This window comes from Nuphar pumila, chromosome 4, assembly GCF_984573655.1.
Source record: "Nuphar pumila chromosome 4, dmNupPumi1.hap1.1, whole genome shotgun sequence".
Taxonomy (NCBI): domain Eukaryota; kingdom Viridiplantae; phylum Streptophyta; class Magnoliopsida; order Nymphaeales; family Nymphaeaceae; genus Nuphar; species Nuphar pumila.
Window position 1 is genome coordinate 113,125,889 of NC_143252.1, and position 13,675 is coordinate 113,139,563.

Genomic DNA, 13,675 nt, shown 5'->3' on the forward strand with positions numbered 1-13,675 from the left:
TGCCGAACACATTTATGGGGTCCGAATGGCGAAAAAAACACCACAAAAGCTGAGAAACCTATTTATCATGTTTGCATTCCTATCGAAAATGAAGTTTAGCATGTTCGCATTTGGGCTTTTCCCTCCTCACTGTTGAAAAAAACAATAAAATGCAAACCCTCGTTTCCCTTTTACCCTTCGCCTTCGCCTCTCTCTCTCTCTCTCATGGCCCCTCGCTGTTGCAGAGGCGAGAAGAGAGGAGGGCGCCGTTCCTCCTCCGCTCTGAGAGCACGCCCTTAGATCCCCGCTTTCTTCTTCCTCCGTCTCGTCGCTGACTCGTTTCGTATTCGCTCGATCCGATCAGGTATCTCTCTCTCTCTCTCTCTCTCTCTCTCTCTCTGTGATCCTCTGTCCGTTTCTTGATCTTGATCGTCTGCCTCTCGGTTCCCCGTTTCATCGATTCCGCGTCCCTCTTTTCGTGATCGCTGGATCGGCTTATCATCCTTTGGATCTTGGAGCTGCTGACGCCGGCTTTCTAGGGTTTATTCGGTTGGGGGATCGAGCGGATCGGGGATTTTCGCGCTTTACTGAGTTGAGATTTCTAGAGTTTAGCAATTCCTTTGTTATTTTTTTTCCTTTGATCGCTTCGTTTTTGTTGTTCTAGGGTTTGTAATGGCTTCTCAGCAAGCTGCTGCTGCACCTTCCCCTACTGCTCAAGTGGTGCGCATTTTGAACTCACTTTATTTGGTTCTTTTTTTTGACTTACCGTGCAATTATGCATTTCGGGTTTTCCATTGCCCTGTCTTCTTACTTTCTGTTTCGTGATGGGTGGGCGTTGGGATGATTGTCAGGTGGGGATTGCCTTTGTGCACCAATACTACCACATTATGCACCAATCGCCGGAGTTGGTTTACCGGTTTTACCAGGACTCGAGCAAGCTCGGCCGCCCCGATGCCCAAGGAATGATGAGCTCGATCACTACGCTGAAAGTATGTGGTTTCTGTGTATTGTTGTTAGATCTGTGTTATATAGACAGCTTCATTTATTCATTTGACTTGCAAGCCTCCGAGGATATTTGTTGTTTTCGATTTGTTTATCTATTTGATATAATTAAGTGTTACTGATGGCGAATTTAGTCTACCATCCCCAATGTGTGTGAACTTACGAGTGCAGCATTGCATCAAGACTATTAGGATTGATCTTCTATGTGATTTTGCGATTTTTTCTCTGTCGTGGTTTGGAATATGAAAGTGTATGAGTTGCAGTATCTGTTATTAAGAAGCCACAGACGTTTTTGCATTATCAGGTTAATACTGGATTTTGAATCCATTTCTGCATGCAATCTTGTGGGTTGTTTTAAATTGTAACCATCTCATCGTTGTGATGCGTGTGGGTGGTGCTGATTTTTGGTATCTTAAATGAGTGCAGGCAATCGATGATAAGATACTCTCGATGGATTACAGCGAGTTCAGAGCGGAGATAAAGACAGTGGATGCTCAGGACTCCCTCGATGGTGGAGTTCTTGTTCTTGTAACCGGACACTTGATTTCAAAAGTCAATGTCACGCAGAATTTCACTCAGTCCTTCTTTCTGGCGCCTCAAGAAAAAGGGTACTATGTCTTGAACGATGTCTTCAGATATGTGGAAGAGGTCGGATGGGTGGAAGGAAATGCCGGGGTGGTGAATGATGCAAGTGAAGCCGCTCATGGGGCACCTCCAGCACCAGGGCAAGGTGTGGAATCCTAAGTGTTTTGTTTTGTCTGTCATACAGCATGTTCCATTTGATGTTCAATACGTCTTTTGTGTGCAGAGCCTGCCCCTGTTCAGGAGAATCACGTGGCTGAGCAAGGTACTCAACTGTCTGAGGAAGATCTTGATGCAAAGGAAGTCTATGATCATTCTGATAACGAGGAAGGTTCTGGTCTGGACGAACAAGTTATAGTGGATGATGTGGCTGATGAGACTCACACTGAACAACAGGCTGCTAATGATTCCGCCTCTTCAGCTCTAGAAGACACTCCTAAGAAGTCGTATGCCTCGATTGTAAGCTTTCTAGTTTGTTTGACAAACTTTTAGACTTTTAAAATCCTCTTTCTCGAGTGGTGAGTTAGGGTGCGAGAATGGTGTATCTGTTTATGATGTGTCATGTTGTAGGTGAAGGTAATGAAAGAGAGTCCTGCACCTTCATCAGTTTCAGTGCCTTCTCCTGTGAGACCAGCTGCTGCAACTCCGGAAAGGCAAGTGGCTCGTCCCCCGGCACCAGCTCCTGTACCTGAGGTGTCTGCACCCACTTCGAATGCTGCTGAAAGCAGCAGTCCCCAAGAGGCTGAAGGTCTTTCATCTAATATTATGTTATGAATTTTGTAGATTGGAGTTTTGGCTTTTATGTTATGTATCACACCTGACTGCTCTGTGATATGACAGCTGCTGATGGGCATTCGATCTATATAAAAGGTCTTCCCATGAATACTACTCCTTCCCAACTCGAGGAGGAGTTTAAGAGGTTTGGTCCCATTAAGAGTGGTGGTATTCAAGTGAGGTGTAACGAGGTGTGGCTGTAACGCCTCGAAATTTTAACCCAGATTTTTGAGGATTTTTTTTTAATATAGCGGAAACAACTAATAATTTCAGGGTTAAGCATTTCAGAACGATACAGGAATGTAAAAACAAACCACATCATTTATTTTTATTTCAATAATAATAGAATCAAACATCAGAGTTTTCACATTATGAGTCTCAAAACAAAGATTCCAATCTGAAAGAAAGTAGGACCGCCAGGGAACAAGTAGATCAAGTCTTGGTCAACGCCTCATCCCGCGTCGCTCAGGTCTATTTTTTGCCTGAAAATGATAAAAATTGTAGGAATTAGACTACCACGTCTAAGTAGGAAAATTGTAACTCTTAATGCAGGTATATCATGAATCTAGTATGTGATGTGGTTGTCGTGTGTAAATTTCAACCTATTAAGAAGCGCACAAAGAAGACTATGTAACAGCAGAAACAGACATATATTTAAGCCGGCAAACAGATTATGCAACAGTTATAATTAAGCAAGTCAAACATTTTATGCAAAGACAACAATTAAGCAAGTAAAACATTTAGCAAATAAAGCATATTCTGCAACAACAATAACAGTCATGTATAACATTCATGTAACAACAACAATATGAATTCGATTATCTCATATCTACACATTTCAGGATTTCATTTCATCACAAGCTCATAACATCCTGAAAGAATATAAAAATGTCTTCTTAGTAACTCAACTCACTGTGATGCCTAAAATGTTCTAATTGATGTTTATCTTTTCTTATCCCGCGCGTACTTGCGGGATAAGATAAAATAATCACTAATTAGATCAGTTAGGTATCAAAGTGAGTAGAGATATTAGAGGGACATTTTCATACTCTTTCAACATATTTTATATTCGGAGCTTGTGATGAAACGAAATCCTGAAATGTGTAGATATGAGATAATTGAATTCATATTGTGGATGTTGCATGAATGTTATGCATGTTACTGTTATTGTTGTTGCAGAATATGCTTTAATTGCTTAATACCTTACTTGCTAAATTGTTGTGTTGCATAAAATGCTTTACTTGCTTAATTATAAATGTTGTATAATCTACTTACCTGCTTAGATATATGTCTGTTATTGTTGTTGCATAGACTTCTTTACGTGCTTCTGTAAAGGCTGAAAATCACACACGGCACCCACATCACATACTTGACACGTGATATACCTGCAAGAAAAATTACAGTAATTCCTACTTAAACAGTTGTAGTCTAATTTCTATCAATTGACTATTTTTTAGGTAAAGAATAAGGTTTATGAGCGGTTGCGGGATGATGCATCAGATCGAGATTTTTGGATTTACTGTTCCAGGGATCGCTTGGGTTTATTGTAATTTTTAACTGTTCATATCATTTAAAACTCTAATGTTAATTTTCTTGTTTCCGCTGTTATAAAAAAAATCTTCAAATTTTGGGTTAAATTTTCGGGGCATTACAGTGGCCCTATCAAGGACATGCTTCTTAATTACATTTGTATCAAAACAATTCTTCTTTTTCTAATCTTATTATTATTTTCATGATCTTGGTGCAGCAACAAGGATTCTGTTTTGGTTTTGTGGAGTTTGAGTCTCCCAGTTCTGTGCAAAGTGCAATTGAGGTAAATGTTCTGGAAAAGTTTATAATTGTGCCATTGAAGTTATATGAAATGGAATTTGATTTGCTACTAAATATGTTATGTTAATTCCTTCCTGTTCCTTTGACTGTTGGCACACCAACGCATTCAATCTATTTCCTTATCTCTTCATAACCATACATTTGTAACAATAGGGACAGTGTTGCTTCAATTTCAATTGTCTATAGGTGTATTGAGTCTATTCTTTTGAGTAATATACTTGGAAGCCTACAGTGATTCCATGGCACCATTTTGTACACATCTACTGCATTTCAAAATATCCCTAACTCGGCAGCATAAACCTACTCTGTATTTTGGATTCCCTCAACTCTTTGTTCTGGTTATATATTTAAAATTAAAATATTTGTTTTCTGATGTTGCTTGTATTTAATGTGTAAGAAATACAGTTTAGTGATGATTTTCTATGTAGGTGGCTTTTTTCTCATTTCTTTTTCATTTGTCTTTTATGGTTTCTATATGTATGCATACTAAATGTTCTATATATTTATATTTCGCATTAATTATAGATTGCAGTTGGGGATTTTGTAGAATCTTTGGCTGCTTGCAGCTGTTTCTGGCTGCACATTATACAGTAGAGGAAAACAAAAGGGACCAAATTAACTGGGAGTTTTTTTTAAATGTGATTTTCAATCTGGTATTGTTTGGCCAAGTTAGTATTCTCTGAGTTCTGATTTCTTTAGCTTGGTTAAACTCAAGTCAGTGCCGTAAATCCTATACTATTTCCTCAATTTATTGATCCATGACTTGGTACCTTGCCATTATAAGATGTTAAAGATGTCATTCCTTTTTGTTTTAGAGCTTTCATTGTTTTCTGAAAAAGGTTTAAAAACGTGGTAAATTCAAAACTTGTGAGATCTGGTAACTGGTTTATCTACGTTTTTCTATATAGCTGCTTCCGAAAAAGTATTTGTCACAATTATGAAGTTTAGGTAGTGAACATGATGCTATTTGGGATATGAAAGTATTTTTCGCGGTTATGAATATTAGATAGTGCACAAAAGCCATGTCACATAGTTACAGGTGTGGCTATGAGGTATGGCATGGTGTGAAGAGTACGGCAAGGGAATGTCTGGAAAGATGGGTAGGGGTGTGGCTGTACACACACACACATGTGCCTGATAGTTTTATAAATATAATACAAAATGGACAATAATGATTTGATCAATGTTGACTCAGTCCAGAAAATGAACAAAAACAGTCGGGCTTGTGTTAACCACAACCAAGCCTAGACAGACGCAGCCTAGGTGGCGCCTAAGCGATCTAGGTGTAATATAGGGCTCCATCGCCCAGGCGATGGGGTTGCGCCTAGGTCGCCTAGGCGCCGCCTTTGACAACTAAGAGCTTTAGTCTTCCTGAACAAGTTTTTTTGCTGATCTCTTACAGTACTTGTGTGCATGTGTGGGCAGTGATGAAGAATCCAAGTATACCTATAAATCTCAAGACCCTACCATGTCATTGTCTTGTCTACTAGAATTCATTATTTATATTACCTCTGGAGCTAATGATGCTATCTTAGTGACATTTAATTGTCTTAATTCATGAGCAATCAAACCAAAAGCGCAAGAGTGCCTTTTGGATTTCCTTCGACACCAAACCACTCTATCAGTTGCGTGAGCAACTATGCCTAAGCCCCAAAATTTGTGCTAGCCTTTGACATTCCATGCCTTTTTTGGTCCCTAAGAAAAAAGAAAGACTCTTCATCGTCTACACTGTTCTTATTGTCTACTCAACTCTTCACTGCTTGATAGTGGCGAATCACTACTGAGCAATTCACATCTGACTTTTTCACTGACAGACAAATGGATCTTTGATCCAAAACTCTTGGCCTCTCATATGCTATGGGAGTTGAAATGTGACACCCGAACCCAGAGAGTAGTTTTTTTTTTAATTAGATTTAAGAAAAACCTTGATGAAATACCATTTAAATAATCATCCCAAGATCAAGAAAGGAAATGGGTTTCAATACTTTGATATAAATATCCATATTCATTTACAACAAAATGTCAAGTTTTCATTACACATTTCATACTTACAGCAAAACCCAAAATCTCAAAAGGTGCACCAGAAGGAAGTCCAAAAGTCCATCCATCAAGGTTCATTGCGCTCCATTCCGCCTTCACCTTAGTCCTTGAAATTTTTAATGACGACAATGAAAAATAACTTGTCGTCGTAGAGTCCCACTACTCACATAATCACCAGTTGACCTTCAGGTTTACTCAACACAAGATAACAACTCAAAAAGTTGACTCACCCCAAAAAGGAGTAGAGTAGACTCTTCACACATAGGGGTCAACCCTTAGAACACAGAACACCAATTTTACAAGAGAAGTCGACTCTCCCACAAGGGTCGACTCTTAGAACATAAAATCATAACGACATTAAAAAGGAGTCGACTACTCAAACATAAGGGTCGACCCTCGTATACCTCACGTACCAAGCACACAAATTCATCCCATGTCGACCTAAATGCATGAATATTTTATTTAATTTATGTTGTTTTATATGTGATACTTAATGAAAGTGCTATAGGATCGAGGCAACGAGCACTAGAGGGGGGGGGGTGAATAATGCTTTTAAATAGCGTCTTTGGAATTTTGACGGATTTTGAGATTCACAAAGCAATCACACAAAGAACACAATAATTTATCCTGGTTCGGTCTTTCTCAACCTACATCCAGTCCCAAGCAAAACCCGCTTGAGATTTCCACTATCAACCTTGTGTAACTATAAGATCATACAGACCAAATCCAGTCTCACTTTCAGTAATAAACCTATTAAAAGCAAACAACTCCTTTAAACCAAGGAGTCATTTCCTTTTACAAAAAAATGAAATAAGTAACAAGTTACGAACAACCTACGGGCCCTTCTTATGAATGCAAATGGGATGCAATTGACTTTTGAGGTTGTTGAAATACTCAACTCACGAATTCACTGTCTCTCAAAGGAATTTGAGTGAAAAATTGAAGTGAAAAATATAAAGTGAGTGAGAAAATGAATATGAGTGAAAAGTAAAGAGTAATTCAATGTAATTCGATTGGATTGCCTTGCTTTTGAGTGTGGAATGCACTCATATTTATAGTTGAAAGATTCCATACGTTGAGGGTATGAAAGGGTGTCAAAACAATCTATTTTGAACGATCAAAACGTTTGAAAAATGAAAAGACACGCCTTTTAAAAGTTTCAGGAAAAACGATAAAATTAGTCTACTGGAACAGTAGTTAGTTGACTGATAATTAACTATTAGTAGACTGACAATTATCGTCGGTCGACTAATGTGTTTACCAAGCCGTTTGAAAATATGAAGTTTTGAAACTTAGTCGACTGATAATATCATCAGTAGACTGAAAAATCTCTAAGTCGACTGCTGCTAATTTTTTCTGAAAATACATGTTTTGTCCGGTCGACTGATAAAATCATTAGTCGACTGCTGCTAAAAATTTTCAGAAAACAGACATTCTGTCCGGTCGACTGATAAAACCTTCGGTCGACTAATTTGGCAAAAATGACATTTTGCTTAAAAAATTTGGCGTGAAAGGATTAGTCGGCTGATGAGTGTATTGGTCAACTAATAAACATGAAAAATTAAATAAAGAGTTTTCTAAAAAGATTTTCATGAAGGGTTCTTTTAGAAAAGTTTTTCTAAAGACTTTTTAGGTGAAATGCAACCGAAATATGCACTCTAAGTAAGGCTCTTACAAGAATCTAATACTTTTAATGAATTTTATATTTGCACACTAGCCTTCAAAGTTTCTTCATCGAATTCTTCAATTCTTGTCTTCTTTCTTCATTGCCTTAGCTGAAATGCTATGTCACAGGGATTCGGTTAGCAGGGTGCCGCACCCACGTCGACGCGACTCGACGCGGTAGCGGCACCGGGTGCGGTCAACCCGATCCTGGGTGCGTTGACCGCACCCAGGATCATTTAGTTCCATTTTATTTTTTGGATTTTTTTTAAAAAAATTTGCCCAAATGGGCTGCGATTTTTTTTAAAAAAAAAAAATATGCTGACAGCAGCTGCTGACAGTTGTGAAATTTGAAAAAACCCGCCGACCCCTTTATTTATATATATATATATTACATTTTTGCCCCTGCCGCACCCCCGCACCCCCGCACCTGGGTTTTTTGGAAGTGCCGAATCCCCGCACCCGCACCCGCGCCCGCACCCGCACCCGCACCTATGTGACGTAGCTGAAATGTAGTTGATTCACTTGTTCATCATCAAAACCGTGTATTTGAAGTATCATGTACGGCTTCATTGTCGTAACACTTAACACACACTTTTTTGTTACGATCCTGCTTTATATCCAAGGAGCACCACTCCCCTGGCCACTGTGGGCATCTTTGGCCTATTCAAGGGTGTTCATTCAACAATTTTTTTTTATGTCTTTTAACCTTTGAAAAATACCAAGATGCTTAAACCAGAGTTCAGGACCCTTCGTCAAGGCATCTCTCTCTCCGGAACCCATAATACGGGAACCTTATCCTTTTCTGAAGTCAACGTAGTGGACTACTGAAATTACTGTAATAGTTCCACCTCTGCCTCGAGTATCAGAGTCCCGGTCCCCTAATCCTTGTGGCCGGGGACGGTCCACGATTGACCAACTAGCGTGCTTGTTCATCTTTGACAAGCGTGCTCAAGCCACACATTTTGGTGAGCACAAACCAATCTTTTAGTTTAGTTTGTTCTTAATTAATTCATTATGCATAATACTGTACCCTTTCGGTATTTTAGGTTAATGCCCAAACCAACCACACTCTACCTGACATCATTAATATGTCATACATGCAGTCACGTATTGCATATTCTTGCAATTTCAAAAACTAGAATCCCGTATTCACATAGGTACCATAATTCGTATTGTAACACTTGCAAATACGAACACGAGCAAAGTCATGCATGTGCAAAACACATAGTGCCACACTTGCACTACTGTCAAAACAACACTTCTTTCACCAATAATACCGAAATGAAAAACATATACAATCATATGCATCATACCATGCATGCTCATATATTCATGCATTTAAACATAAATCAGATCCCTTTTTAGACCACCAACCATAATTTCATGCAATAAACCCCAAAATACTACAAGCATAGGTATCCCAGCCTGTTCACGAGGCGATTCTCTTGAATCCCAGGCTTAATGGCCCAAACCCGAGCCTAAAACATGAAAAGTATGCATTTTGTTACTCATGAATTGACTCTCCTGGTGACAGGAGTCGATTCACCCTTGAGTCGACTCTTCAAAAATTATGAGTCGACTAAACTAAAAATGAGTCGACTCTTGGCATCTTTGAGTTGACTTTTCTAAAAGAAGAGTCTGCTCAACCCAAACTATGAGTCGACTCTCCAAACAATGAGTTGACCCTTTGGGAAGCAAGGGTTAACCCAACTCCATGAGATTCGACTCCTGTGCTTCACAAAGCGGATAAACTCTTCCAAAACACCAAAGATTTTGATTGAAACACTACCTATCAGTGTTTCAATATGACAAACCTCATCCCAACCTTCTAGGGTGAGAAAGAACAACCCAAATATTCAAAATATACATGTAAATATCAAATACATGCTAAATATATGCATTCTTGGTCATAGAGCATGATGCATAAAACTTACTAAATTTCAGAACTTTAAACATACTTTTTTCCCAAAAATCATCAGCTTAGATTCAAAGGACAACATGCTCAAAATACCCAACATGACAAAAACTGAATGTCAAATCATGGATTAAGCATGAGACATTCAATTTTTCAAATCATCTCTTTTCTTATTATGATTTCTAAAAACATGCTTAAGAACAAATCGTCTACATGCTGCATACTTCCTAAGGGTCATGGGAGTAGGGCACTGTACCTTTCTGAATCGTGCAAGAACACCTGAAAATACACTCCAAGAACTATCCCATATCAGTCCCTACTTTGTACGAAACCCTCAAGGTACCAAAACTTCTCCAAGAAGTGGATTCAACTGGTTCAGCCTCTCCTTTTGCCACAATCTCAACAAGGTTTGAGAAAAGAAGATGGAGGTTATTGAGAGGGAGAAAAGACAATTGTGCTTACTGTTTGGTAGTGAAGAAGAGAATGGTAAAGTGAAGAAAGGTAGAGAGAAGAAAGGTTATACGTATAAAGGATTAACTTAAGATTAACCCATTATTTATACCCATTTTAAGATGGGTTAACGTGGCCAATAAAGAGAGAGAGGGTGGAGCCACTTGGCTTCACCCCAACCTTAGCTGTCCTTCAAAAAGGGCAACTTTGCCCTTAAGAATAAATTTATTTCAAATGGGTCCTTATGCTTACCTAAATGCCCCTCTTTGGCTACATAATAACCATCATGCCATAACCCTTAAAAGCCAATCTCTTTTTCAGAATTTTCTTCTTTATCCCTAGGACATTAATACCCTAATTCTTTATCAGTAATGTCAGGCATGTCCCTTGCCCAAAAAGCCCATCATATTTTTAAAAAACGATGATTATGCCCCTGATTCCATACGCGGCCGATCCAAACTGACCGGTTTGAGACCCAAATCCGTGAGAAATGAATATTTATCGATTATAAAACATTTATAACTAAAAAATGCACATATATAACTGAAATTCATCATTTATAAGATCTGAAAAAGTCTGGATGTTACGAGAAATATGCGATGATCAATTGAAGTGCACCAATAAATATCAAACTAAGAGTAATGGGTCGGTGCTAAACCCATTTGGTACTAAATCGCATGCTAAATATGTTTTTTGGGCTTTTTTCATTTTATTTTTAAATTCTGAGTGTATAGATGTGATCTATGCACTTGATTTTATAGGGATCAGCTCTTGAAGAGTTTGATTCCAACACATGGGTGAGTTTTTATAAAGTTCGAAAAATCAACGGTCCAAAATCTTTGTAAATTTTGAGGCTCCAAACATCATTTTTTTCATCGAAAACACATGGTCCAAGTGTGGATTCTTAGTAAATCAACCATGCCCAACACATTTATGGGGCCGGAACTGCGTAAAAAGCACCGGAGAAGCTGAAAACCCCATTTAGCATGCGGTTTAGCACTGACCTGTTTTCGATCAAACTAATATCTAGTAGACATTGAGAAAATCTCTGTTCCAGTGATGTATCAAACATTATTTGGAGGTAATCATGTGCTGCTGATGCATGTGTAAATTGGTGTTTGTGAACCTCAGAGAACCAAAATATAACAAGAAATTGCTGTAGTTAATCAAATTTTATGTCATAGTTGCAGAATTATTAATATTTATTTGGTTCACGATGGCTTATCATGTTGAATGAAGATTTTTTTTTGTTTTCTACAGGAGTGAGGATGAAAATGTCTTGTTAAATTCCGGTTGTCTGATTTGAACATTAACCTTCATCCTGTTGCAGGCTTCACCTATAACTATTGGTGGTCATCAGGCTTATGTTGAAGAGAAGCGAACATCTGGTTCTCGAGGCAAGTGAATTATAGAGAGGCTTTGTGTTTCTCATTGTTATCTAATTTGTGCTTTATTTTTGCGTTTAGTGATCCTCGTGTAAGAGCTGCCACTTTCTTAAACTTAGTTCATTCTAGACAAATGGTGCTCCGATATACTCTATTTTGGCATGAACATTTCCATCATTTTCTCATATCCTGCATGCATGAGGGAAAGAATATTGGTCACTATGCGTGGTAGTCTTTGTAGGAGCAATTTTGCTGGTCATTAAACATTTCACTTTGTGGGATGAACGAGGTGCTATATTTTTCATGGGCTTTATCTTATTCATCGTAGCGGCATTCTTGTTTTCTGGGAGTCTGCTTTCATGATGGAGAGCCACATGTTGAGTGGCTGCACTTTAACACGGGTGCCACTCTGGTAGCCTTGATGTGTTGAATTGAATGCCATTTGTTTTTCAGTGAATGACTGGACTCTTGCTTCTGAGAACAATATCATACACCAGCAAATGGTATATTGCACCACCTAAACAATCCAGATCACTGCTGGCGGGGCCTACCTGTTGATACATGTGCAGCCTAGCCTGAGTGGCATAGATCTGGGATTGTGGTTTCAATACCCAACCAGTGCTACCATCCGCAGGTAGCATAGAGCGTTTGGGTGAATTTTAAAGTTCCGTGTACATTATTTCCTTAGAGCCACAAAATTGACAATGCTTATGGTCATGGTGCAGTCGCCAGGGGCCGCTTCCCAAGTGGGATGGATGGATACGGCAATGATGGGTCAAGAGAAGGGCGTGGCAACTATGGTGGTGGGAGAGTCTATGTCAGGGGAGATTTCAACACCCGGGCAGAGTTTGCAGGCAGGAGCAGTCGTGAAGGCTTGTTGAACCGTGGTGGGGAGGGAGGATACCAGAGGGTTGATCCTGTGGTAAATGGAGGCGGCCGAATGAACCATGCTGGTTGATCAAGAATGAATTTATTGGTGAAAGCTGTTGAACCCTGGGTGCTGGCGCCTGCTTGAGCAGTACAATTGAAGTATCACAGCTGATTGGGGTCTGCAGTCATTTCTAGATTATTGGTGTGAGTGATTCTTGGGGTCCAGTTAGGACATTGCAAGGATTCTTTGGCTGGTGGAGTTGAAGCTTAGCCTGTCTGGTGGTTGAATTTCAAGGCTATCTGAATGGTTCTTGCTGAATTGTACTCTAGCATATGATGGTGAAGCTTACTCTTTTTGTCTGGCCTTATGGAGTAAAGGTGTTGGTTAGTTAGGGTAGATAAGTCGAATGTCATTTTTTTTAAAATTTCTTCTTTTTTCTCCTGCCGCTGCCCCCCACACCATTTTGTGTAGCTAGATTATTGGTGTGAGTGATTCTTGGTATCCAGTTAGGACATTGCAAGGATTCTTTGGCTGGTGGAGTTGAAGCTTAGCCTGTCTGGTGGTTGAATTTCAAGGCTATCTGAATGGCTCTTGCTGAATTGTACTCTAGCATATGATGGTGAAGCTTACTCTTTTCGTCTGGCCTTATGGAGTAAAGGTGTTGGTTAGTTAGGTTAGATAAGTAGAATGTCATTTTTTTTAAATTTCTTCTTTTTTCTCCTGCCCCCCCCCCCCCCCCCCCCACACACACACACACACACACACACACACACACTTTCCATTTTGTGTAGCTAGGAAAGAGGTTGCATCGTTCTAATGTGTTGACAATGTAAAGGCATTGTTATAATTTTGAAGATCTGTTGTCCTTGCCATTTTTCCATTCTTAACTCTCTTTTTAATTTTTTCAGCTATTAGTTTGGAAACTGGTAGTCCGAGTCAGTTTACCCATTTGAAATGAGTGCCAGCGAGTGGATGTGACACTAGCCAATCACATGACAGCATTGCATGGGGCCTACAGCTACATGGTTCCGGCCCCACATGAAATGCTGTCCTGCGATTTTGCTTGTGTCAAATAGCCATGGCACTTGGCCGCTCTCTGGATCCCTGCCAAATCCATTCATTAGTACAAATACAAAGGGAAGATGACCTAACTTCCATCTCAAATGCATAAACTCCCTTCCC

General features: G+C 39.3%; 1 protein-coding gene across 2 annotated transcripts; it reads left to right on the forward strand.

Moving 5' to 3' along the window:
- The first annotated feature begins 213 nt into the window (after window positions 1-213).
- On the forward strand, window positions 214-13,365 carry LOC149840634 (nuclear transport factor 2-like). 2 transcript variants are annotated; one of them, XM_090004508.1, is made up of 10 exons: window positions 214-343; window positions 644-699; window positions 831-968; window positions 1,408-1,711; window positions 1,790-2,022; window positions 2,134-2,311; window positions 2,404-2,482; window positions 4,085-4,150; window positions 11,568-11,634; window positions 12,348-13,365. In XM_090004508.1, exons 2-9 carry the CDS (start codon window positions 652-654, stop codon window positions 11,578-11,580), a joined length of 1,059 nt encoding a protein of 352 aa, XP_089860634.1. In that variant the 5' UTR covers window positions 214-343; window positions 644-651; the 3' UTR covers window positions 11,581-11,634; window positions 12,348-13,365. The 2 variants fall into 2 exon arrangements, with proteins under 2 accessions (XP_089860634.1, XP_089860635.1); XM_090004509.1 differs by lacking the exon at window positions 2,404-2,482.
- The last annotated feature ends 310 nt before the right edge of the window (window positions 13,366-13,675 follow it).

What these genes read in the sequence shown, in the direction of transcription:
- LOC149840634 (XM_090004508.1), top strand. Translation starts at nt 652, where the DNA reads ATGGCTTCTCAGCAAGCTGCTGCTGCACCTTCCCCTACTGCTCAAGTG. An exon ending in CTTCCCCTACTGCTCAAGTG is followed by an intron (nt 700 to 830) that starts GTGCGCATTTTG and finishes GATGATTGTCAG; the next exon opens with GTGGGGATTGCCTTTGTGCA. An exon ending in AGAAGTCGTATGCCTCGATT is followed by an intron (nt 2,023 to 2,133) that starts GTAAGCTTTCTA and finishes GTCATGTTGTAG; the next exon opens with GTGAAGGTAATGAAAGAGAG.